Source organism: Tasmannia lanceolata, unplaced genomic scaffold (genome assembly GCF_043159265.1).
Source record: "Tasmannia lanceolata isolate RefF3 unplaced genomic scaffold, GAP_Taslan_0.1 ptg000015l, whole genome shotgun sequence".
Taxonomy (NCBI): domain Eukaryota; kingdom Viridiplantae; phylum Streptophyta; class Magnoliopsida; order Canellales; family Winteraceae; genus Tasmannia; species Tasmannia lanceolata.
The window spans coordinates 36,550,481-36,577,041 of record NW_027518692.1 but is presented as its reverse complement, the minus strand read 5'-3'; the positions used below and the strand labels follow the sequence as shown (position 1 = coordinate 36,577,041).

The 26,561-nt window shown below is 36.4% G+C and overlaps 2 protein-coding genes across 13 annotated transcripts in view; one reads left to right on the top strand and one right to left on the bottom strand.

The window, feature by feature from the left end:
• The first annotated feature begins 543 nt into the window (after positions 1-543).
• Positions 544-8,088, top strand: LOC143846969 (protein TIFY 8-like). 2 transcript variants are annotated; one of them, XM_077355600.1, is made up of 7 exons: positions 544-562; positions 855-1,020; positions 1,529-1,725; positions 2,167-2,609; positions 2,734-2,824; positions 7,327-7,552; positions 7,656-8,088. In XM_077355600.1, the coding sequence occupies exons 2-7, from the start codon at positions 894-896 to the stop codon at positions 7,742-7,744; spliced, it is 1,173 nt and encodes a 390-aa protein (XP_077211715.1). In that variant the 5' UTR covers positions 544-562; positions 855-893; the 3' UTR covers positions 7,745-8,088. The 2 variants fall into 2 exon arrangements, with proteins under 2 accessions (XP_077211715.1, XP_077211714.1); XM_077355599.1 differs by lacking the exon at positions 544-562 and having other exon boundaries at positions 585-1,020.
• Positions 8,089-9,740: 1,652 nt separating this feature from the next.
• Positions 9,741-26,561, bottom strand: part of LOC143846967 (paramyosin-like protein) — a 30,832-nt gene continuing 14,011 nt past the window's right edge. For all 11 annotated transcript variants that reach the window (XM_077355591.1, XM_077355592.1, XM_077355588.1 and 8 more), the window contains exons 6-12: positions 22,411-22,590; positions 20,797-20,876; positions 19,049-19,088; positions 18,813-18,920; positions 13,817-13,897; positions 10,706-10,828; positions 9,741-9,923 (exon numbers count right to left, since the gene is read on the bottom strand). In XM_077355591.1, the coding sequence (XP_077211706.1) occupies positions 9,876-9,923; positions 10,706-10,828; positions 13,817-13,897; positions 18,813-18,920; positions 19,049-19,088; positions 20,797-20,876; positions 22,411-22,590 (660 nt within the window). In that variant the 3' untranslated portion in view covers positions 9,741-9,875. The remainder of the gene's footprint in view (positions 9,924-10,705; positions 10,829-13,816; positions 13,898-18,812; positions 18,921-19,048; positions 19,089-20,796; positions 20,877-22,410; positions 22,591-26,561) is intronic.

Sequence of the window (26,561 nt, the reverse complement as noted above, 5' to 3'; positions counted from 1 at the left end):
AAGCTTGGAAAGAATTCTTTGAATCGACAAATAACTTGAGAACCACAATTCCCTAAAAAGATGAAATTTCACAAATAGAAATTGTGTAGATCACTAACCTCCTACTATTCCATTATTAGTCCAGGCAAATCAAATGCTTGTCTACTCCTCTTATTCTACCACTCTCCGAGCCACCCCCAGAGCAACCAAACATAGCACATATGTTCATTCTCAACAATAAGGAGTCAGGACTGCCTTTGATTCTGCGTCCACCACAATTCTTCCATATTAGATAATCCTATTGCTTCAAATAGTGGCTACATCATTAATTCCATGGACCCCATCTAGAATTTTCCTACATTGTCTCCGTTAAAAGTTAAAGCCTTTCAATTCACACAGAAAGGCATTCAATTTTCAATTCCATGGGTTCAGTCAACAAGTCCACTTAAAGAATAAATAAATGCGAAAATTAATAAAAATAAAATAAAATAAAAATAAAAATAAATTCTCCCCTCCTTGGCTTAGTGGGATACACGGCGACGAACCCAACACCAACGAATAACCTTTACCCACCTGTCCAATCGTACGGACATATGCCCCCCTCTCTCTCTCTCTCTGCAACAACACTAAAAAGGAATTTAAAAATCAGACCCTTTTGCTATTTAAGTCCATGGCAGAGCTCCGAAAAGTGTTCTGCATCTCCTCTGCTGCGTTCTCAAAATTCGTGCTTCTTTTTTGTTCTCTCTATTTTATTTATTTATTTATTTTGTTCGTTTGCAGTCATCTAGTAGTTTATGTTTTGGGGATTCTTTGGGGACTTCCAACGAACAGCAAAGCTGGGACAGCTCCTTTTTTTTTTTTTTTTTTTTTTTCAGCATGATGATGTTCTATTTTTTCTGAGAAAATGGAGATCAATGGGTAATGAAGAGGAGAAACCGATTTTCCACGATTTCTTCGGAATGAGCTGTGCGGAATCGGCGTCGATCGGAGCTTCTTCCGGCGGCCATGGCCTTGTGTCCGCGAGTTCTGATCTGGGCTCGGGTTAGTTTCTTTTGATAGATTTTGATGTTTTTATTTTCACAGATATGGTTAAGCTGATGTTCTTTTTTCCTTTTAGTCCGGGCTGTATGTTAATTTTTTTGTCCTTATTTTGGGCTTTTTATGAACTCGTTTGTTGAGTTTATGAGTTATCTCTATTTTGTCTACTTGTATGTTCGTTCTGTTATTGTTCTGGAGTTATTTATGCGAGTTTCCGAAGTGGGTTGGTAGCTTTGTGATGAATTTTTTCTACTTTTCCCTTGATAATCTTCTTCTTTTTACTTTCCTCCTGGGAAGTCCTCAAACTTTAAAAAAAATAAAAAAAATTGGATGATCAGAGTAGTATACTTTTTGTTGTTAGATGTACAGAAATAATGTTGGCCATTTATTCATATTGGCGGAACTGATTGATTTTCTGTTGATTCTGGTGTGTATTGTTTATATTTGCTGTAAACTTCCTTGGGCAGAATTCAATTTTATTTATTCATTGTTTTACATTGATTGTTAGCAGAAAGGCAGGCAGGTAACCATTTTGAGGGGTTTCAGTTCCATGGTCCAAAGAGTGACTTTTCTGGGACTGGGACAGAGAGAAGTAACCGAATTTTGGGAAGAAAGAGGAGCAATTCTGATTCAGTTTCTATGGCTCCTAACAAAGATAGGATGCTTACAATGGGTACCGATCCCCTCGAGAGCTTGCGTCATGTAAAGGTATTAACATATTTATTGTACCTTTAGGGCACATTTGGCTCTTACGATTTTTTTTTTCATGATAAATTGGTGTCTCCAAGTGGAGATAAGGGTGAAGTAGCTAAAATCGGGAAACAAAATCTAGGAAACTGGTGTCTCCGGTGATGAGAAGTGGCTAAAAATCGAGAAAAGATCCATCTGATTTTGAGTGGATTTTTTTGTTTCCTGATTTTTAGCGACTTCACCCTCATCTCCACTTCGAGACGCCGATTTATCATGAAAAAAATTCCTGGTGGCCAAACATGGCCTTATTTTCTTGCTATAGTACTTGGTGAAGAGTGAAGACTCCCTGTAGAGGAGCATTCACATTCTGTTGCCAAATGACCATGCTTTGTCATCAGTCTTAATTTTTGCTGTTTTTCTGTTCCTCTTCCTTGATTGCATTTTCAACTTGAAGTGCAGATGTTCCAAAATGAGATGGGGGGAGAGCGACCAAGAAGATCACAAGACGATGAATTGTTGTTCACGATGCAATCACCAAGGCCTGCTTGTACTTCTGCTCTCATATTACAAACCCCAATTAGTAGTAGACCCCATTTAGGTGTTTCCAACTGGGAGCGGTCTATGCCAATGAATGTCAGGTCAACAGTGCATTACCCTTCACGCCTTGGCCAATCTGCAACATATGAGGACAAGCATAAAGACATCAGTGCTAGCACTTCGCTTGTTTCTCAACCTGCCGCTGATGAAGGTTCTAGAACGGGCATTAAAGGATCGAGCATTCTGAATGTCATTAACTCCTGTAGTGGAGGCACCGAGAGAAATCCACCTGGGGTGTTGCCAAATAGTAATATATTAAAGGCTGTTCCTCTAAACATGGAAAGTGATTTTGCTAATCCTCCAAGGTAAATTTTATCTTGCATGTATTTCTTCTACTTTGTACTCAAATTTTGAGCCACTTGGCTATGAATTGGATGTGGAATTCAACTGAATGAAATTAATGTGATCCTATATATTTTCTGTTGTCAGTCGCTGTAGCAGCTTAACATCCAGCAGTAAGCAGATGACTATATTTTATGGTGGCCAAGCACATGTATTTGATGATGTTCAGCCAAATAAGGTCAGCTTATGCTTGTTCGTTACTTTGTTTGCCTAATTTCTTCAGTTTTTGTCACTCAGTAAATGGATCAATTTGTTTTGAATAATATTGTTCGCCAAGGTTGCGTATATCTCACTATTTTTTCAAGAATTTCTTGTTTCCTGTCATCGTGATGCATATTGTATAAACGTTATAGTAAAACACGATTTGATTGTGATAGGTTTAGGGACAGTAGTAGATGGATTAAAATGAGAAGCTAAAACGATTGAATTTAATCTATGCAAAGTAGGGGTAAGGCTGCGTACATCTAGCCCTCCCCAGACCCCGCAATGGCGGGAGCCTCGTGCACTAGGCTGCCCTTTTTTTTTGTTAAGTTCATTGAAATTGTCTAGTATGTATAATCTTGCAAAGCATCGAGGTATATTATCTTGCTAAGTTCTTTCTTTTTGTTCTTTTTTTTAAAAAGTATAACCGGTAGTATAGAAACTAGGATTGAGATGGCCCCTCAGCTCAAACAAAAGCTGAAACAATAAAGACGGAAAGAGGCTAAGGTAGTAGACACTCATGTCCAACACGAAGTTCTATCCTAGCAATGCCCTTCTCGCTAACAAGTCAGACACACCATTGGCACTCCTCGGAATGTGCTTGTGTGGGGGCTATATCCTTCTGCATAAGTGCAACACTTCCAAAATAACATTTTCAAGGTTGGGAAACTTGGGATTCCATTATGACTTGACTCGAACAAGGCCTAAATTTTGACTTGGGTGGGTCACTACAATCAGGCCTGTCAACAGACCCAATTTGGATCGGATCCACCTATCTAGGTTATAATCCATTTGCATCCTAATTCATAGCCTACTCAGAGAATTCCTTGTATCCTACTGCCCACACCTTAACAAAGTGTGAAGTTGGGATGTTGATGGCTGAACACAACGAAAATAAAGATTTGACCAACAAGTACCTATGAGGGTCCTTAGACTAAATTTTCTTTCGAAAACAAAATTGGAACAATCCTTGTACTTTGTTATCTGCTTCGTAGTCTGCTTTCTTTCTTGCTGCTTGAATTGACGACCTTGGTTGCGGAGTTTTCCCCTCTTTCTTCTCTAATAAAAATCTTCATCATTCAAAAAAAAGAAGAAGAATTGGACACATACACCTTCTCTAAAGCTTCTGACAAAGAGAGGACACTTCATAATCACTTTTTCTGACACTAGCCTATATAAACTAACTTAGCATGACATAATGGGATGAATCCAAACCGAATATATTTCCAGAATGTTCATATGGGATATAGTCAATGATGTGATACGGACAAATATAGTGATTACATGGAGGTGGTATACACTTGACAATAGAGTCCAAAGGTAAAAGATGTAAATCAAAGGTAGCCATGTAGTATAATTTTTTGTGATGAACATGTCTAGCGAGGAGCTTCCTCGATCATAAATCCTTCACAAGAGCATATGAAGGTGTAAAGATAAAGTAGTGTGAGAAATGTGTTGTAAACTGATAAACACCTGGAACATAAGACACAAAAGAAGGTGGAATAGATGCATGCGCAACATGGGAAGTGAGAAGAGAAGACCCCATCCCCCATAAAAATACGTGAAGAAGAACGAAAATAAAGGACTAGAGTGGATATGTTATTTGAGTCACCAGACAGATGGTGGCTAGTACCTGTATCAACAAACCACAAAGCTTCTGATGGAGATTTGAGGGAAGGATCTCCATATGACCATTGGAGAGAACTGCTGATATCAAGAGTTGTAGCGATTGTAGCAATTTGTTGTTGTGTGGTTTCGATGACTACAAATTTGACAGCTCCCGATACAGTAAGGAACCATAAGATGTGGGCCACGAGGATAAATTCTAAAGATGCGGAGCATATGCTAGGTTGGGTAGCTTATGGAGCAGATCACACTGTTGCCTACCTTTCCCATGACAAGCGTCATTAGTACTAGGTTGAGGATGTGGAAATCCCTATGGTTGATAGTATTTCTCTTTGTGGCCGTATCCTTGGCCTCTGTCATTGCCATGAGAAGAAGACCCAACAGAATATAACCCCTCAAAGTGCCAGATGGCTGTGGAGCAGGAGGCTAAACAAATGCCTTAATTGGGGCAAGAAGCCATCATATTGTAAGAGAAGGATGAATGCTCTGAGCGGGTCAACATGTATGTGTTGAAGATGTGGTAGTCATCACCCAATGGATTAACGCAATGCAACTTGGGCTGGGTCGGGATGAGCTTTTGCTAAAAAATGAACTGGAATCAACCCGACCCGATTTCAAGGTAAAAGCTCAACCCGAATTCTCAAAAATCGACCTGAGTTGCACCTCTAAGCAATACCGCACCTTGTCACATTCATCTAGAGGCTGCTGAACTGTAGCAAGTTGATAAAAAAGATTCTCTGTCTATAGTAAATACTCATGCATAGAATGAGCTCCTTTATTATACTTCTGAATTTGTACCTGAAGCTGCATTATACGAGCTTTAACATGCTGAGAAAAAGACTTTTGAAGGGCAATCCAAAAGTCATGAGTAGGTGTTTAAACTCGTGCCAAAACTTTCAGCTATAACATTATATTATTTTTTGAAATGGATATAACATTATATTATTAATATTATATGAATTCTGATTTTCTTTTTTTATTATTTTCTTAATTTATTATTACTTTTTATTTTAAGGAAATGATTTCAGCGGTCCAATGTTTTGATAAACATGCGCTCCACATGTTTTTCGTGTAGTATTTAAAGGCTTTAAGAGCTTTTTGAGAATGGTAATATTCCTCTGAAAGCCCTTTAAATACTACATGACAAAATTTGGAGCGCATATTTATCAAAACATTGGAGCGCAGAAATCATTTCCCTTATTTTATTATTTATTTTTTAGGAGTCACTAGCACTAGAATTTTTTTTCCATTCAAATCAAATTTAAAAAACGCAAAATAATAATACAATCATGAAATTGAAAGTACCTGATATTCCTAGAGGCATACCATTCCGAGAACAACTCACTTTCTAGATGATCCCTCTAGAAGAGGGGATTTTAAAACATCCTTCTAGTTACTTTGTTCCCTATTTCTACTTGCTAGGAACTTTTTGGTAACCCCGCCAAGAATGTATGTAATGGGGTGTCTCCCAATTCTTTCACAGAGAGACAATTAGGCTTAGATGGGAGATAGAAGTATGTGATAGTATGAGGTCTACCCAATGCCGTAATAAAGCCAGTTATTGCTGATACCTACATCTCGGTTCTTTCTTCCATAACCCGAGCTCGGAGAAGGAAGAGATAAGAGGGCCCTATGGAGAATGTGGTCAGAAATACATAATAGAATCCGTCCATCAGGAACTAGGAAAATGCGGATATGGTCAAATGGTAAAAATCCTCTTTGCCTAGGAGAAGATGCAGGTAGAATTCATAGAAGCACTTATGAGTTGATGCTTCCTTTGGCATGTTAAGTACCATACTCCGGGCCTACCTGTGAGAAGCTTTTTCTTCTTCTACTTGAAACTTCTTAACTCATGTCATACATATGGTAAATTGGTAAGTCATCATGGATTAGCCTAGAAAAGTATAACATAATGTGTTGTCATGAGAGTTTACGCTACATTAAATCATGCTTTTGGAAATCGGTCTCATATGCAGGAAAGGATCTGTGAGTGGCTCACTAGTTGTTTTATGAATGGTAATTGAGCTGGCTCTCCTATTCACAAAAGATTACAATATGTTTTTGTGTCTTTTTTGAAAAAGAATATAGTCTCATAGAAGAGAAAGTCATTAGATAGTTTCAGATAAAGTACATGAGCAGAGAGTATTGTGTGGTTGGTTCAATGGTAGGGATTTTCTACCCAAGTTGCCACTCCCCAGTATGGAATTTAGCCCCTCAATCCAGCTTTGGCTCCTGCTGTCATGGTTCTATCAAGTTTACCTTTTGCTGCCATTAATATTGTATGTTTGTAGTTCGTTTTTGTTTCTTGATTCCAGACGTCGTTCGTAATTTTATTTCCTATTAACTAAGAAAGTAAATCAGCAAGTTTTCTGAATTATATTTTTTATTAGATGTAGCTACATTTTATTAACTTGTTGATAAATAAGCTTCCCAGCTGCTCCCGCTTTGTGCATTTAAGCTTTGGCAAGAAGGAAGTTGGCTGGGATTAACGCACCAGGATTCCCTTTTCATTAGGATCCATATATCTGTTCATCGACAATAATTCCTTAAAGCTGCTAATCTTATAGTCCATGAGAAGATAACAAGTACATTGAAGTGGACTGACACTTCATTTGAGTAGTCATTTCCAGTGAAGAAAGCACTATTTTCAAATTGAACAGTCTGCTAGCGACTTTAGTCACTAATACACTACTTGAAGAGACAAGCAAGAGGCAAGGGTAGACCAGTCTTTTGCTTTCATCATACGTTATCTCTGCATTCAATCTGGTTTCTTCTGTTAATGGAAGTTATCTTAGGGATATTTTTTGGCTCCATTATTTTCAAATGATAATTAATGACTGGTTTAAATAACAGGCAGATGCAATAATGGCCTTGGCTGGCTCAAATGGAGGTTCATGGTCCACAAAACTTTTACCAAAGACCAGTGCGCGTCCACCCCTCAACGAAACTTACGCACCCAGTGGAGAGAACGAAACGGGTGTCAATAACATAGCATTTTCACAAGATACAAATGGAAGGCCATCTCTTCGCGGATCTTCAAGCCATGGATTGAGTCAAGGTGGACGGATCTCGTTCCCTGGTGATCCTCTGAACTATTCATCCAGTACATAGTAGTTCTTTTCTGGGTCAAAATTTACATAGTGCTGATTATGATCGCGGATTCTGTATTATATGGGTTGTAGGGGGGCATCAAAACAGTAGGTTGATTAGAGATGCGAGAACTGCAGCTCAAGCAGCCGAACTTGTTACTGAATGTAAAAAAGAGGTATGATCTTAGAAGCTAGAATCTAATCTTCTCTCATGGGTGCCGCTCTCACCCCGGAACCACCATTTGGTGTTATTTAGGAAAGACCTCCTAGGGGGAGCGCGACCTGAAGAGATGGAAACCGCTCTCATGACGCTCACAACCTGCTCCTATAGTGCCGTGAGTTCCATTATCACCAACTTCATTGTATCAAACTCTCGAACTCTTCAAAGTACTTTAGTGGAGCAAGCATAAAGACATCTTCAGAAGGCACGAGGAGAGAGGGCATGAAAATGAAGATGGTTAGAAATTATTGTTTTTTAACAAACTTAAATTTTGAAAGATACATATGAAGATGGTTACTTTGAACTCTTTGAACTGTTCGTTTTTTCACCCCTGAGCTTTCCTTTCCTTTCCTTTCCTTTCTCAAGCAGTGGTCCATACTTGAGTTCCTCTATCTTCAATGCAATTGCCCTTTTACCTTTTGTTTTCTTGTATAGGTAGAAATACTTTCATTCTTCCATTATCAACTCAATTACCCTGCACATGAAAAGAAACCACGTCTATGGTCCAATGTAGATTAAAAAAGAAAGCTGATGGGACGCCCACATTATGGGACCCCTTTTTTTTTTCGTAAATTTGATTGATTGATTGGGCATACGGAAGTGGGACCCTTTGATCAAGTGGATGGCCCCACTAGAGGTTATCAATGGGCCAAAAAAAATTGCAATGGCTGTAAGAAACGGATGATTATGATTTCCCTGCAATGACTCAACTGTTGTGGGTCCCACTGATGGATTGTCCAGATTAGGAGGACAGTGTTATGATACGATGCGAATGAATGTTTATTTAAAGAAGTGAAATTTATTGAAAGACCGGAGGGATTTATAGATGGCAACTTGTTCTATTTCAAAATAATTCAAAGGATCACTTCAGCAACGGTCAATTTCCACAGGGAAATTACACCGATTATTTTTTCTCTCATGATTTTTTCAAGGAATTTCTTTTGCATGAAATTTTGTTTCATTATTATTGCGAATTGTTCTTTTATTTATTAATTGCGTCCTGATCCAACCCAATCGAGCCGAGATCTGGATCTTTTTTTTTCCTGTTCAATAGTCGGTGTTTTTTTTTTAACATTGATTTTACCTGAATTTGTGATTAGGCTCCGACGTAAAATTTGTTTTATGTTCATTTTTACAACATAAAACCAATTTTAAATCCATTTTTACGTCGAAAGAAACGGAGCCTAAATGGCAATGTTCACTAGTGAGTCACAATCACCATGTGCTAATTTGTATACTATAGAAGGCAGAATCATGATTCTCATTCTCTACCGTACTACAAAATACATCCTCACTGAAAAAAAAGAAGAGGAAACTTGTAATAGTCAGAGAAAAAAAATCTAGTAGTCATATTCCAGAGAGAGACCTTTCAACCTCTTGACACTATTAGAAGCTCTCTTCTATACATTGAGGCATGGAAACAAGAGGTCGCAGTTCTCTTCTTGTCTTGCATATAAACAGATAAGAGGATTCTCTTAAGAATATTCAGCTAAGAGACTATTGTTATGTCAAAGTAGAAGGTTGTAACATATATAGCTTTCTTCAGACTGTAGATGCCTGTGGCTAGAAAAAATGGGTTAACGGATAACGAATTTTCTGACACAATGATGTTGGACCGGGAAGAGAAATAGAAGAGGGAAAAGAGAAGAATAAGAGGATGATGATGGGACTGGATGTGGGTTGAGCTACCTTGGATCTTTAGCTCTGATACCAAATTTGGCATCAGAGCCAAAGATCCAAGGTTGCTATCAATTCGAAGGCTCGCTGAAGATCTCCACCTTCATTGCTAAACCAAGCCCCGAAGCTTCCCCGAAATCTGCCCGAGATACATAGCTTTGAAACCCTAAATAAAAAAACCCCAACCTACACAACATAAACCCTTTCTTCTAACCCTAGAGGAGCCCCGTAGAGAAAAAATTCGCAAGGGACGTCAATCCCCATCACTCAGGGACATGTAATGTTAGCAAGTAACTTCAATTAATTAGACAACAAGGTTTAAATATTCCAAAGAGTTCCTACTATATAAGATATGGCATGAGATTACTTGATACTGGTTGAGTGTAAGGAAACATAATCACTGCATGATGGAAGTGCTACATGGAAGTCAAGCTCCGAAGCTGTTCAGTTCTCGCACATTCATCCTGGAAATTATTAGCCATAATTAGAGAAGGCAAAGAAAAGACATAATAGACAAAGCACTGGCATGGAATGGGACAGCATGAATCGACCATTGCCAGTGTTTTTGTGACTAATCTCTTTTCGTCGACAATTTAATCACATGTAATTATCCTCGCCTGTTGTTTTGGAGGCTGGTTTAATTCATGCACACAGTGAGTTTTCTTACTTTGCTCAACAATATGAAGATAATTATCTACAAAGCATTCCATTCAAAAAATAATAATAATAATAATAATCTATAAAGCATTAACTACAAGAGAGATGAATTGGTCATTTCAAGATAACAAATAGTTAGTGACCAATCTCTTTCCATTGACATTTTAATCGTACGTCACCATTATCCTCGCCTTTTGATTTTGGGGGCTGGTTTCATTCATGCACACAGTGAATTTTCTTACTTTTCACAAACAATACGAATATAATAATCTACAAAGCCTTACCTACAAGAGACAGTTGAACTGCTCATATCAGGATAACAAATAGACTTCTATTTGCGGTGAACTGCTCTTATCAGAACAACAAATAGTCTTATATATGGGCCCCCATGGTTTCTTACATTTTTCTACATATTGTTTATTTTTTAAAATTTACAGTCATTTAAAAAAATTGACAGGTGCCTTTTCAGAAATAGAACACCGAACATGATGGAACACTGATATGTTCCATTCCAATGAGAAAAATGAAATGCCTCCTGAAATGGCATTCATAAATAAGTTGGTAACTATTATGTTGCTATGGTACTAACCTGGAAAGCTTTTAAAAGAGAAGAGCGATGCCGTTGCTCCGCAATTGCTGCAGCATACTTCTGTTTAAAAGCATCACAGATTTTCTGCTCTGCATGAAGACTAAGTTGCACCTTTTCAAGTTTCTACAAAAGGAAACAATAGTAAGACGAGCTTCAAATGAAATGTTAGGCATCAAGAAGTAGAATAATTCATCTTGTGAAATTACAAAATACATGCATGACAGACCAAATGTTGTGATCTCAACAACTTAATCAAGATAATAAAATCTTTTCAACAACCCTTTGCTAAATATAAGCACAATATCCTGCTAGTGAAACTACCAAAAGAATTATATTCCTTCAAACATAAGCTGAATCATGACCACTTTTTTTTTTGGTAGGTGACAAATGTTGTGATCTCAACAACTTAATCAAGATAATAAAATCTTTTCAACAACCCTTTGCTAAATATAAGCACAATATCCTGCTAGTGAAACTACCAAAAGAATTATATTCCTTCAAACATAAGCTGAATCATGACCACTTTTTTTTTTGGTAGGTAAACAGTCTTGAATCCACAATCTGTGGTCGCAACTCAGAGACCATTCCAACTAAGACATGGGCCTAAGCCTTAAACTGAAAGAATATTGAGGGAAGACCAACCTGCTTTAAACTATTGATGGCTTGGCATCTAAAGAAGACCGTAGCAAACACTTAATGTTACCCAACAACTGACCTTGACTCCAAACCCTGACCCACAAAGGGGCATGAATTAAAATGGCAGAATGCCTGGGTTTTCACATTCGTGCTAGGTAAGTGTTAATTTTATATTTTTTGCTAGTTTCTTTAATTATGGTGCAAATGCATCACCTAATTGTTGATTTGATGCATTTGCTCATGAATTTCATTTTCATTGATTTATGATTTGAAAATTGAGAAAATGTATATTTGTGAAAAACAAATCATAAATGCATGTTATCTTCTTATTTTATTATATATGTCTTCTTTCCCGATCCACAAATTGACGGAGTCAGTTTTTTTACAAAAATTAATTATTTTATTTATTTATGTTAGAATATCCTTTAATTATCAGATATGCATGTTAGTTTCTATTTTTTTATATGTCAGTTATTCTTTCCTTATATATCGATTAAATGAGCCATAATTTTTTTACTTCAAAAATTAATTATTTTAATTAATTGTTTTAATTAGTTTTTTTAGAAAATTCTTTAAATTTACATCATTATATTGCATTCCATTATATTATAGTTTCTATATGAAATTAAAGGAGTGTTTTTTTTCTATATTTTATGTTTATCCAAAGCATATGTAAATGTGTTTGCATACATTTTCATCTTAGAATGGACCTTACTATTCCAGACATTCTTGATAATGCATGTCAATAGGTGCTTGATTTTGCTATAAACCATTATGGATGTTGTCTGTTGTCTTGCTCATGTAATAGTTTCTAAGTACATATTTGTGCTTATTCTAGCATGTCCTGAAGTTTCATCTTAAATTTCCATCGTTTGCAAGTATTTCCATAAACTTCCATGATTTTATAGGATTTCCACCGAAATCTATGATTGAAACTAATATGTTTCCATTTTCGTGGCGACTGACATGGATACCAATAACAAAACTTAAAACCTTGTACAAAACAAACACATCCTGTTTTTGGAAGGTGTTTGAGGTCCAATGTTAGGGTCTAGGCCTGTATAGTGATTCCATTGTGGTTGTAAGTATGAAGTGGCCTAGTAAGTTTTTCTTCTAATATTCTTGCGTTCATTCCCTGTACAAACGTACAAAATATAATAAAGCAACACAACTAGTTTTCTCTTTTGAATGCTAGTATATAATATAATGCAAAAAATGATACCCGCTCCCTTGTTTTGATAATGGCACACTTCATTTATTTATATTTTTCAGATTGGGTGTTCATAGCTTTTGGAATTGTAATAGCCTCTAAGAGTCGATTAAAGAAGCGAAATCAAAGAAAGAGTACTACTCATATAATATAATGCAAGAAATGATATCCGCTCAGTTGTTTTGATAATGGCACACTTCACTTATTTATATTTTTCTGATTGGGTGTTCATAGCTTTTGGAATTGTAATAGCCTCTAAGAGTCGATTAGAGAAGTGAAATCAAAGAAAGAGTACTACTCATTTCCCATATAATAAGTAAAACACAACGCAAATACATATTAAGTAACAAAAATGGAATATACTACTCACAAACAACTTCAACTTTTTTGGTCATCACGAAGTCACCAAGGTGCCTAGGAAATTGCTAGGATGCAAGGCAGGTTGTTGCCTAGGCATTGATGCCTTAGTTATGCTAGTATCAATTACTTTAGGTTCCCTATAAGGATTTGACAACCATAATTGAAACAGATCCAAAGTCCTGGTTGAATTTAATTCAAACACCATGACCTTAATATGTTTGAAGGAAACAAAGTAAAGAGATCTACTATAAGTAAATAGTTGTATCACAAGCTGATGAAAGATCCACAGTAGAATGACATCAATAGATTTTCATTTACTGGTCAAGGTTACATGAGTATGAGCAAGCCACAATTAAATATTGCCAAGGGAACTTATCTACATGGTACAAATGATATAAATACAAATAGCCTTGATCATTCACCACTTTTAGTCATTTTGTAGCCTGGCATTCGTAGAAAGGTGGGGGGTGGCACCAACTGCGGAGAAGATGAGAGAGCACCGCTTAAGATGGTTTGGACATATTCAACGTAGGCCTCTGGATGCTCCGGTAAGAAGAGGCAACTCGTGCCAAATTGATGGAGTAAAAAGAGGTAGGGGCAGACCGAAAACAACTTGGATAGAAACAGTGAGGAAATACTTGATAGCTAGGAACATAACAGAGAACATGACCTTGGATAGGGTAGAATGGAAGAAAATGATCCACGTAGAAGAACCCAACTAGAGCCAGGATTAGAGCCGGGTAGATTCCTTTCACCTTCTTCATGAAATTTTTCTAAAGGATTCATTTAGCCGACCCCAACTAGTTTGGGACAAAAGCTTTGTTGAGTTGAGTTGAGTATGGCTATTATGTCACAGAAAAGTTGTTGACAAACTCATATCATTTATACAAGCAAGTGATAGTTACCTGTTGAATTCCCTTCAAAATTCCCTCCATGGAGTCAATAAGTTTGGTCCGACCAGTTGTGCTAGTTAGGGCATCTTGAAACTAGAAAAAAGGTGGAAACAACATGAGTTAGAGTTGATATAGAGAACAGAACAATTTTATGAATGATGGTTCTAATCAAGGCACGATAAAAAAGTGCATAATTTGGCTATATATATAATTAAAAAGTGAGGAATGCAGTAAATTTGTTTCCTAGTTTCATACTTACGTAGAACAAAAACCCTATACATAGCTCTACAGATAACTTTTACACAAAATGGATGTCTTGAAACAATACACACGCATATAGAGAGGCAGCTAGTGATTAAGTTCAGTAGTTCCCTAATTAAAATTATTGACTCTAGAGATAAGATAATATCTACAAGTGCATATATAATCTATAATTATAACTCAAAAAGTAAGTGTGTGTGATGTCTTGAAACAATACACACACGTATAGAAAGGCAGCAAGTGATTAAGTTCAGTAGTTCCCCAATTAAAATTATTGATTCTAGAGATATGATAATATCTATAAGTGCATATATAATCTATAATTATAACTCAAAAAGTGTGTGTGTGTGTGTGTGTGTGTGTGTAAATTATAACTCAAAAAGTGCGTGCGTGCGTGTGTGAGTAAACAGTTCCTGCGCTCGTGCTCAGATAGCTTATCTATGCTCGACAGGAAACAAGGGTGGGCCCACATTTTTTGGGCGATCCTAAGCATTCATTTGAAAGGACAGATATTGTTTGTCCTTTCAAAGCTCAACTCTATTGGATCATCTTAGGGTGTCCATTTGTGGGTGAGAAAATGGACAGATACTGTTTGTCCACAAATCTGCCCACCCCACAAATGGAAGGGTTAGGTTGATCCAATGGAGCTGATTTTTGGTACACACCCCATACATGATGGGGCCTTTCAAATGAATGCTTAGGATCACCCAAAAAATGTGGGCCCACCATGTTTCCTGCACTCAGCAAGTGATTAATATTATATATCTACTACTATACAGCAGAAGAGAAAAGGAATGATTTTTTTCATTTCTTTGTAAATTCTATGAATTTAACACGTTAGCTTTCATTGCATTTCTCGCAAAATACACCCCTTTAGACTATTTAATTTCAGTCGTACCCCCCGTTTCCACGCATTAGTCTCTCTCTCTCTCTCTCTCTCTCTCTCTCTCTCTCTCTCTCTCTCTCTACGGAACTGCCCTCTCTCTCTCTCTCTCTCAAACAGTAAGTCTCTTACATACCAAAAAAAAAAGTAACTCTCTTGACTATCGATCTCCCTCTTCTTCTCCAGAGAACCCTAAAACTCCAGCAAGACAGTCTAAGGAGACCACCCAAACCTTCCCCTGCTTCATTATCTGCCTTTTACATTCAGATTTCGTTTCAAAGCTAGGGTTTCTGTTTTTCTTGGGTAAGTAAAAGGACAACCTGTAATCTATATTGTAGATTGATTATGTTAGGTTTTCAGTTGCTTATTTGAAGCAATTTGATTTGTGGTTCCCATAGGTTTCGTGATCTGTTACCCATATTTTTTCCCATCTAGTTGTAATTTTTTCTCTCAACTTTTGGATTTTTGCGGCTTCTCCTTGGTTTTATTTCAGCAATCCATCTTTACTTTCCATGTAATTGTAATTTTTTCTCCCAAAACTTCTAGAATTTTTTAGCTTCTTGGTTTTATTTCAGAATTTTATTTATCTGTCATGCAAAGGTCAGGTTGGCTTGCAAATCAATAGAAGTTACAGGAGAGTTTCAAGCATTTCTTGGAGAAGAGCGAGAAAATTTGGTAAATACCTTTTAGTTTCTTTCCATTTTTTTCTCAGTTACATTTTAGATTTATATTGAAGGCAGGAATCAAGGATTTTCACTTATGCTCTCTCTCTTCTCTTCTCTCTCTCTCTCTCTCTCTCTCTCTCTCTCTCTCTCTCTCTCTCTCTCTCTCTCACACACACACACACACACACACACACATTTTATGGCTGTATAAAGTAGAGACATGAAATGAGGAAATCCGTACTCCTCTGGTCCATGAAATATAGTGGAAAAGTTAAGATAGTGATGAAGACAAGTGAGGGTCTGAGGGTTTCCATTCAAGGGGCTTAAACAAGTAAGGGAGATAGGGGGAAGCTAAAACTGCCTTTTTTTCTTTGCTGAATGGGAGGTGGGAAATATTGTAGGGTTAGGATTTTCTTCATTTAGAAAAAATAAATGTGTTTTATAGGATTCTATATGTAATTGTAGAATGGTCTGATTTTGAATATTGGGTTGTGATTTAATGGGTTGTTGAATCATTATGTTTCTGGTTTTCTTTGAGTCTTTATGTTCCTCTTGGATAAATGTTCCTGCTTTCTTGAAACCATATGACTTTTAATCTAACAAGTATACTACCCACTTCTTGAAACCGTATGAAATTAAGACTGTTGGAGAACATGTGGCTATTGTTCGATGAAATGCCCAAAAGAAGTATACATTCTAATATATTTTGAGATAGTGGGATGCTTCACCATTTAAGCAAAAATTTATGTTAGGCTTCAAGTGTTTTCCATATTTTCTTTCAATTATGAACATAAATCCAATATAAGATTCACCATATCTCATGCTCTTCATGCGGATCACTGTAATTTATATCCATGCGCTTCATTTTACACCTTATTTTATGCAATACACAATTTTTAATATTTCGTTTAAATCCACATCGTTTGAATACAGCTATATAGCTCTTATTTTGCTTGCTTTTATAGCTACATATGTTGTTTCTCACTTAGTGTTCTGAGTAATTTCCCGCTTCATGCTCTTGCTGCATTCGGTATATCCCATCTTGAAGCTAATCTATTTTCTGTTTAATTGGATTATATAGCAGAAGAGAAAAGTGCTATTTTTTTCATTTATCTGTAAATTCTGTCAATTTAACACGTCATTGTTCAGAGTTAAAATTATGCCAACCAATTGTGGAGTTAAAAACCAATTATTGGACTAAAATTTACGTTTAATTTTGAATCCAATAATTGGTTTTGGACTCAATTGGTTGGCACAATCTCAAACGAACAGGGCCCAAATTTTGAGTTCAATAGGGTATCTTTTTTTTCTTTCATTTTTTCCTTTTCTCAATTCCGAGCTGCAGTGTACTGATTCCAATGAACTTAAATGTTTGGGAGTTCCATTTCCCCTCCAAGATAGATGCGAAAGCTGGCATTACGTTGGGACCACCTCCTGAGCAAAGCCAAACTAGGCTTTTCAGCCCCTATTTTAAAGATTCATTTTCTCCGAACGATCAAACGAACTGTACATTCTTCTCCATCCTATTTCATGAGTGCTACCTGCATTATAGTATCCTCCATGGTAACTACTACCATTAACTAGCAAAAAGTTGTTCACTATGCAGGAAATTTTTTTGTTTCAAGTTGGATTATATAAGATCATGTATTTTCCAAAATCACTGAATTCTATCAGACTCACTTAACAATTGACATTTCTTCAGGCCAAATAAACTTCTCAAATCTCAGTTAAACTTATCATTTGCTTTATTAAATAATATTTTGTCTCTGTTTCATGGTCATGGGTTATTGATTTTATACTTATCCATGCTAATTCATTTTCAAAGAGAAATTATTTAGATTCTACTCATCTTGACTTATTAATGCTGCTTAAATTTATTTAGATTGTACTTTGAGTTATTTATGCAATTAACCAATGCATATTGGAATGTTTTTGTTACATGTAACTAGAGATATAAGGAAAATAAAGGCATCAGTTCTTGGCATCGGATTTTCTGGAACTGAAATTATAGAATGCCAATCCTTGAAAGTATGTGAAAATTTAATTAGTCTTACCAATTACAAATCGAATTAGTCTGCAAAATGAAATGACTCATTGATTCCCACTAATGGGATCTAGCAATTTTACTCTTTTTGGTATTTTAGGAAAATAAATAATTTGTTTATTCTTCTTTTCTGTAACCTCTAAACTTGCCTAAGGATTTACTTCTGATTCTTTCATTCGTTGAATCTGAATTTCCACATTTGCAATTTATTCTTATTTTGCATTCTTGATGGATGGGCAAAAATTAACTCAAATCTTTCTCCAAATCAACATAAAAACTGAGCTCAAGTTTCAACAAGTTGATGCTCAAAATCTTGCAAAACAAGCATGTGCCTATGTGTGGTAAGAGTTTATTGTTGCCCCCGTGCATCCACGGGTTTTTTTACTAGTGTGTGTGTGTGTGTGTGTGTGTGTGTGTGTATATATATATATATGAGTAAAGGGTTTACGTGCTCGAGTGCAAAAACAGGGGTGGGCCCACATTGTTGGGGGGATCCAAAGCATTCATTTGGAAGGCCCTTTCATGGATAGGGTGTCCACCAAAAATCAGTTCCATTGGATCATCTTAGGGTGTCCATAAATGGGGTGAAAAAACGGGCAGATTAGCGGACAAACAGTATCTGTCCATTTTCACCCCCACAAATGGACACCTATTGATGATCCAATGCAGCTGATTTTTGGTACACACCCCACCCATGATGGGGCCTTTCAAATGAATGCTTAGGATCACCCCAACAATGTGGCCCCACCCTTGTTTCCTGCACTCGAGCACAGATAAGATATCTGCGCCCGAGCTCAGGAACCCTTTTTATATTATAACTGCATGAATATTATAGGGAAATGATATCAACACTCCAATGTTTTGATATCACGCTCTACTAGCCTGTCTTTAGTATTTAAAAGGCTGTCAACTGGTTATTACAGTTCCCAAAAAGCTCTCACAAGCCCATTAAAGACTAAAAGACAAGCAAGGAGAGCATGGATATCAAAACATTGAAGTGCTGATATCAGTTCCCATATTATAACTATAACTATAACTATATATATATATAACACTTTAATAAACAAAATCTGACTCAAAAAAGTTGCACAAAAATGGGGTATGACCTTGCAAAACATAATCTGAATCAGAAGTTGCATTCCTCTTTGCACAAACCTGTGAAATTATTGAGTTTAATAAGGATGTTTCCTTTAGCATTAATTCCTTTATCTCCAAAAGAGCATTATAGGTATCATAGTATTTACGAGTTTGCCGAAGCTTTTCCTGCGGACAAGTGGATTCCAAGGCATCGATCAGGTCATATTCCAGTATATCACTACAGAATTGACCCAGTGAAGGAATTGTCAAAGAATATTATTACAGAAGTGCTAACCGCCAAACTTATTTTATACCTGGATTTGAACATATAACTCTGAAAACCGATGTTCATACCTGAAAATAAGATTGCATATAAGATTAGATCTATTATATGGCAATTTATTTTCACATCTTTATGCAGAGTTTCAGCCAGAAATTTAAGATAATATAATCAAATAAACAACTGCATATCACACAAGAAACTATTTACCAGAAGAAACTATTTAAATAGAGTTGTGGTTGAAAGATCTTACAAATAAGAAAAAAGGGAAATGATATTTTCCCCGCCTTAAACGAATAAATTCCCCCCCTTTAACGGTTTCTGTGAGAATGGTTCACTGCTTGAGGATAAATTCACTCCCTTTAAGGTTTTTCTTTGCCATTAAAACTTAACGAATAACGTGAGGTGGGGGGGGGAGGGGGGATATCATTCCCCAGAAAAAAAATCCAACATATTATAAGAAGCTCATAAAAAGTAAAGCAGAAACAATGTGGTCCAATATAAGAGTAACTTAAGAGAGTAAGCCTATGCATCAGTAAGATGAAGGAACAATAACAGAAAAAAATCAAGAAAATTATAGAAGTCAATGATAACGAACAACTTATATAGATGTCATCACATTCATCTTATTTTCAAGGATAACCTAAAATGGTTCCATGTAAAATGGTATAAGCAAGCATATATTACCACAAAATAGAATTACTAGTATTCAATACATGATAATCATGTAAGATTTATGCTAAACAAATAATACGCATCAGTGGTAAAATATCATTAACAACCAAAGTAAGTTCATAGGGTCATAGACTCCATAGAAGTCCCAGAAGTGGCAGTACTTCAAAAGTTCAAATCCTTTCCCCAAAAATAGGTAAATGAGAATGAGGATCTGATACAACCAATGTTCGTGAGAAAGTCCACTATTCAGCAAAGAAGACTTGGAGGAAGAAGAGGCATGTGGCAAAGCATGCCATGTCCTACACACTTCAATAAATTCATTTGAGAGCTGCTATTAAGACATACATGCCCATGTCAAGGATGCCTCTAAAAGCCCTCCCTAATGCCCAAGTGTCAAAGCATGAATTAATAACTGTTTTTTATAAGAAAAATATGTTTGCCCATTTTTAAAATGTATGAGGACTATTTGGGATGGCCTTGACACAAACAGGTCTTCATATCGTTTTCCGATTTATTTATTCAATGTCCTTCCAGACACTGAAAGCATGATCCCCATCTTGGAGGCAAACACAATCTCTCTGTATCTATTCTAATCATTTGGTTAGCTACATTCAGTACATTGTTCATTTCATCCCCAAAAATCCCGCCGAAATTTGGATAATTGGCAAATTTTGGTAGCAAAGGAACACTTCTACAAATCTTAATGGACAGGATAAATTCTCAGAACTATCAAAAAGAGAAATCAGTACTTCTTTACATACACTGATACAGTGCACTACAATACCCATGGGAAATTGGATGCAAAAGAGACAAGCAGCAACAATTTTACCGGTGGCAAAGAAAATACTTACATAACGAGGAAAACTCCCTCATCAAACCAAAAGGTGGCATGATTAAGAAAAGTTATCTAGAGATAATAGAAAAAAAAAACTTACAACATATTTTTACTGAGTTTCTATTCAACTAAGTTAAAAAGTGGCAGAATATTAGGGGAGGCATCAATACATAGAGGAAGAAATATAAAGAAAGAAAATAAAAGTAATACAACAAATTGAAAAGCAAAAAAAAAAAAAAAAACGAGAGAAAATACATCAAAGGAATACATACTGGATTAGTTCTGTCTGAGATGGCACATCACCAAGTTGTCGCTTTAGCAATAAATTTGTTCTGAGTTTAGCCGAAAGTGCCTGAGTATATCAAAAACACCATTTTTATATCTCCAAGATAAACATTATAAACTTTAGATAAGGACCTTGAGGAGAATGGCTACGAAATCCATTCTGACAATGAAACACAAAATGATAAACCATGCAAATGCTTAAGTTGATCATACGAAAAAAAATCTGTCACATGATATGATCATAAACAGTTCCCAGTTTAGGAATTTCCCAAAGAGTTAGATGCCAACCTGATAAAACTTGAGAAGCCAGTATTTAATAAGTATTAAATGCTAATAAAATAAGAGACCACAGGGCATTTGTACAACTTTCAGTCAGGTTGACTTGGTCAACCTTAGATGCATTGATAATAAATCAGTGAATAGTCTACCCTTGGACAGCATATATAGTGTATTGCTTTAACTTACTACACTATCTAAAGTTCTAAACGTGAAACACCATACACAATACACCTATACACACAATATATGCACCCTAGGTACATTATGTTACAATGCACCCTAGCCCTATCATGCACATGAGACATACCTTGATAGAGATGAACCGCTCATGTTGCAGGTTCTATGCCTATAGCCCAAAAATCAATCATTTTAATCATGTCTTGCGTGTTTTTATTGGTCGTTAAATCTGGAATTGTATATTTATATTTTGTATAGTCTTTTTGATGGATCTTGATCGGATACTTAGAATCACCAGACCATAAAGATTTTCTGGCATTGAATCATCAAAGGTGAGTTCTATCACATGAATAGCTTAGATCAATCATGGTCAGCCTCGTATGTACGATACATGCTATGGTGCATGGCAATACAATGCACCCAGGGTGCTTGTGATTACTCTCTCTCTCTCTCTCTCTCTCTCTCTCTCTAATATATACTAAAACATGTTTCTTTCCTTTGTCATATGTTTTCTTTCCATGAAAAAAATTTATTGGAAAACTTTCTCCATGGAAAATTTTTACTAGATTTTTTTCTCCATCGTGGATTTTTACACCTCATGCATGGCACATGTGGGCCCATCATTTTACAATACACGTTTTGACAAGGTAAGGCCCATAATTTCACACCCATTTTTATAGCTCATGTTTTGATATGGTATGGCCCACAATATCCACCCAAATCCTTGCATATGGTGGGGCCCACAATTTTACCTCATGTTTTGTGGCATGGTTCCCATGATCTCCACCCAAGCCCATGCATAGGGTGGGGCCCACAATTTTACACCTCTTGTTTTGATGGGGTGGGAGACACTGTAGAACAGATACTAAGGTGATGGTTAGCCATGAACTACTATTATCTCGGGTATAGGAGAGGAAATGAAGGCATCAGCTGAGTCCAAAGGTCAGGCAGCATCTGGTGGACATAAACAAGTGTAAGTGCGACAGTAAAATTGCTTTATCAGCACTCATATATTGGATGATCATAAAATCTCCCACTTAACTAACAATTAAAATGATAATCTAGAAAAGACATCTGCTCATAGACATCAGTGTTCCAAGTATATAAACTACAAGTAAAAAACACGAGGAACAATAGAATCTTACACTCTTAGCTGAATTTAACTTCCCCAATGAGACAGAGAGAGAATGATCAAAATGATTGGAGGGACTTTTGTTTCTGTTGCTATTCAATATTTGATTCTCCAGCTCAAGCACTTCTGCTTGCATGTCAGAACGTTTCTGTTTGCAATATGACCTGAAATCAGATTCTTTCCTCTCTAGATCCTGGAAATTTTTTTAAGTGTCAGAAACTAAATGTAAACGCAGCAATAATTAGATACAGTAATCAATTAGATACAGCAATCAATAATTAGATACAGCAAATACAGTAATCCATTTGATAAGCCCCTATCATGGATGTGCCGTGACCCTAAACTATACCAATTGGGAGATCCTAATCATCCAGTTAGAATATTTTTATGAATTGAAGTGGGTTGTTAGCCAACCCCAACTAGTTTGGGACAAAGGCTTAGTTGAGTTGAGTATTGAAGTGGGTTGTTGGTCAACTTTTGGCTCCCATCATGATGTGGACTCGCTGGAACAGTCTAGATCATGTTCGTGGGTGACATCTACCAGATTAAACACTAATACCAAAAAGAAAAACAAAAGAAAAGGAAAGGTTAGCAGTGTAAAACTGGAAAAGTTTCCACAGAAAAAATTCAGGGTCAGACAGGGTTCTTTTCCCAGGGGCTTTGAAGAATTTTTTTCAAATAAAAATTCCACGAAAAAAGGTTTACTAAATGATGGAAACTTAGTTTTGCATGGAAAAACTTCTCCTGCATCCAAACTGCCTCTACGGGTTTGGTATTGAATCAACAAAAAAAAATCTGCAGCTTTATGTGTCATAAACTCTGCAGCTTTACCCATCAAAAGAAACTCTGCAGCTTTTTTATAAAAAAAAAAACCCTGATAGACTGTAAAATGGGTCAACACAACCAAGTTAGAAGTCAAGTGGCAAGTTATTAACAATGATTAAAAATATTTGCAAAATAGAAACCCAATAATTTCATTTTATTTTTATCTAAGAGCAAAAATACAAGAACTTAAGTGAAAAATAAACTCTGACACTCATTATATATGGCGAACAATATCAATTATCAAAAACCATGCTTAAGAATAACACAAGAGATGTGACAATGGATACTATTGTTAAAGCAATTAAAGAGGACTTTGGTAAAATTCAAAAGAACCCATTCACCTCTTTCAATACCTTATTTTATTAATCGCAAGGAACTAATACATGTAATTACCTTGACAAGTTACCATTCAAAAAAAATAAAATCAAATTCACTAGCTCGAATATGGTATCGATACTCATCAAGCACAACTTTTTAATAAGAAGAATCATCCTTCTCATCCCAACTGCCTTAGAGAACATATTAGCTAATTGGAACATGGATCCAATGGAGACATTTCCTCACTAGTCACTTTCTCCCCCACATAATGACCATCCACTTCTGTATGTTTGTTCTTTATGGAACACAAAATTGGCAGGAATGTAAACTACAACCTAATTCTGGCATAGCATTCTCATTGGTGATTAGACCAATCCAACAACATCGATCAACCACTTCTTGATCAACATCATTTCTCCCATTGTGAGCCACAACTCTATTCAACTTCAACACTTGAGACAAATGCAGAACTAGAATAGGATAAACCCAAAGCTCTTAAAGAAAGTTGCTATTTTTTTTTTTTGAATGAACTCATTCAAATATTTCTCCTAAGAGGTCCTTAAATTTTCCTAGCATAAACTTAGAAACATGAAGATGAAGTTGAATATGGAGGATGCTTCTAAAGGTAATCTTGGTATCTCTGGTGGTGGCGGTATCTTTAGAGATCATAAGGGTAAGATCATCTTTGCCTTCTCCCATTTTTATGAAGTTGGTACTAACTTGTAGGCTGAATGAGAGGCATTTTAGAGGGCCTTGGATATTGTAAGGTCTTTGGGTTCATAGAGGTTTTGGTAGTAAGGTGTTGATAGATATGATTAACTTCAATATGTATTGGAGCTACCTTGGTCTATTAGCTACTACTGCAAGGATCTTTTGGATCTTACCTTTGATATTAACCCCCAGTTCTCTCACCGGTATAGAGAAGGCAATCAATTAGCAGATGCTCTTGCCAACCGTGCTTGTATTTTGAGAAGAAATAATAAGTTATGGACAAGGAAGGATTTCCCTGGATGTGCTAGGGAAGATATGAGATGCGATTTATTGGGCATTCCTGGTATTCGATTTAGTAGATTCTTTCCTTTTTCTTTGGGTGTTAAGAGGCAAGGCGGCATGCCCACTTGTAATTTTTCTCTTAATATCAATAAAATTTAACAGCATTTCAGGTTAAAAAGAAACTCATTCAGATCTTTGGGCTTTAGAACCAGTAATCACCTCACCGAAAGACTAATATGGATAGTAGGAGTCAACGAATATCTGTCTCAAAAGACTATTATGTACAAACAACATTTACTCAAATTGTAGGAAGCTTAGTTATTGATCATGTTTTGTTTCATTCAGAATGGTCAAATCCTTCTGTTTTATTTCGAAAAACAAAACACAACGAAACATTCTCCCCAAACATCTGTTCTAGTCCAATCTAGTCTATTTGTGGAATGGGATGGCATGTTCTCGATGAAATAGTGCAGAATTTCTTCCCAATTTACAGATTTGAATTTTTGAGGAATTTTTTGGGTTTTTACCTTTTTCGTCCTCTATTGGTTTCTGTAGCGTGTTTTCTGAACTTTGAATTGATTATGCTAGATCCATGTTTGGGATTTTTGGCATGTGAAGTTGTGCCTTCTAATGCTAATAAATGAAAAAAAAAAATTCACATGAATTGGCTTATTTTACAAATAAACTTCACAAGAATTGCTTGTTTAAGACTATCAATATAAATAAATGTGGGGTGCAACATCGAGAGGGTACTGCAAAAGATCTTCTAGTTTAGTTTCTACCATACCAACTTGAAGTTGCTAATCAAGGAAGATTTCACGGAATGTAACCTACTTTGATACCCTGTTACTTGTGTAAGCCCAAGTCTCGTGTTTGACACAATACAATATTGAAACTCGTATTCTCGCTACCTTGCGGGTTAGCGGTCCCTTGGAAGAAAAAAGGCAAGTTCTATAGGCTATGTCTCTTCTGGCTACGTTGTGGGTTCTTTGGAAAGAAAAGAATGCTAGAGTATTTGATGGGTGGACAAAGTCTCCTTTATTTCTATTCATTAAGGCTATTGCCTTGACTATTGCATGCGTGAGAAGCCTTCCTCTATTACAGTTCATGTCGGCTTTTGACTTATGGGAGGGTTGGAAGGAGATTTGCTTCAGTGTAGAGCGTCACCCCTGATGTAGAACGGGAGAGAGAAATAGAAGAAAGGGAAGAAGAAGAGAAGAAGACGAGGCGTAGAAGAAGCGAACAGAAGAAGAGGAATTAGGGGAGAAGAGAAGAGGGAAAAAGAGAACCAGAATGAAGGGAATTTTAGAAGTAGAAGAGAAGAATTAGAGAGGAGAAAAAGAGAGGAAATTAGAGGGGAGAATCTCAATTCAATTAATCAACCAAAACTTTCAAATCTCTAATACATGAGGCCTATTTATAGGTGTTAAGTATAAAGGATAAATAACGCCTTTCTCCAACAACTTAAGCTTTTGGAGAAGTTGGTAAGTTAAAATGGTATCAGAGCCAAAGGTCTCGAGTTCAAACCTCCCGAATAGCAAAAATCCACATGCGATGGTCGGCCCAAAGTCTTTGCCAAGTGGGCCACACGTGTGGGGGAGTGTTAAGTATAAAAGATAAATAACGCCTTTCTCCAACAGCTTAAGCTTTTGGAGAAGTTGGTGAGTCAACAATAGGCAACTAAAATAAAATTCCATGGAAAGTAAATAAAAGCCATAAATCTAAATAACATGGAAAATAAAATCCTAGAAACTAAATAACATGTAAAGAAGAAACCTAGAAACTAAATAATATGGAAATAAATCCTAATGGACAAATATGCCACTTGTTGGCCTCCTATCTGCATCATTCTCCCCTGCTTGAAAAGAACTCGCCTAAGAGTTCTAGTCCGCCTGGATCAAATACGTAGACGACACACTCAAGTAGTAGTAGTCGTAATCCATAGGAGGCACTCCTGATGTCTAAGACTCGTGATAACCGTGAAAGTGATCTGAAATGCTGGCCAAGTGATAGGAAAGAAATTGCCCA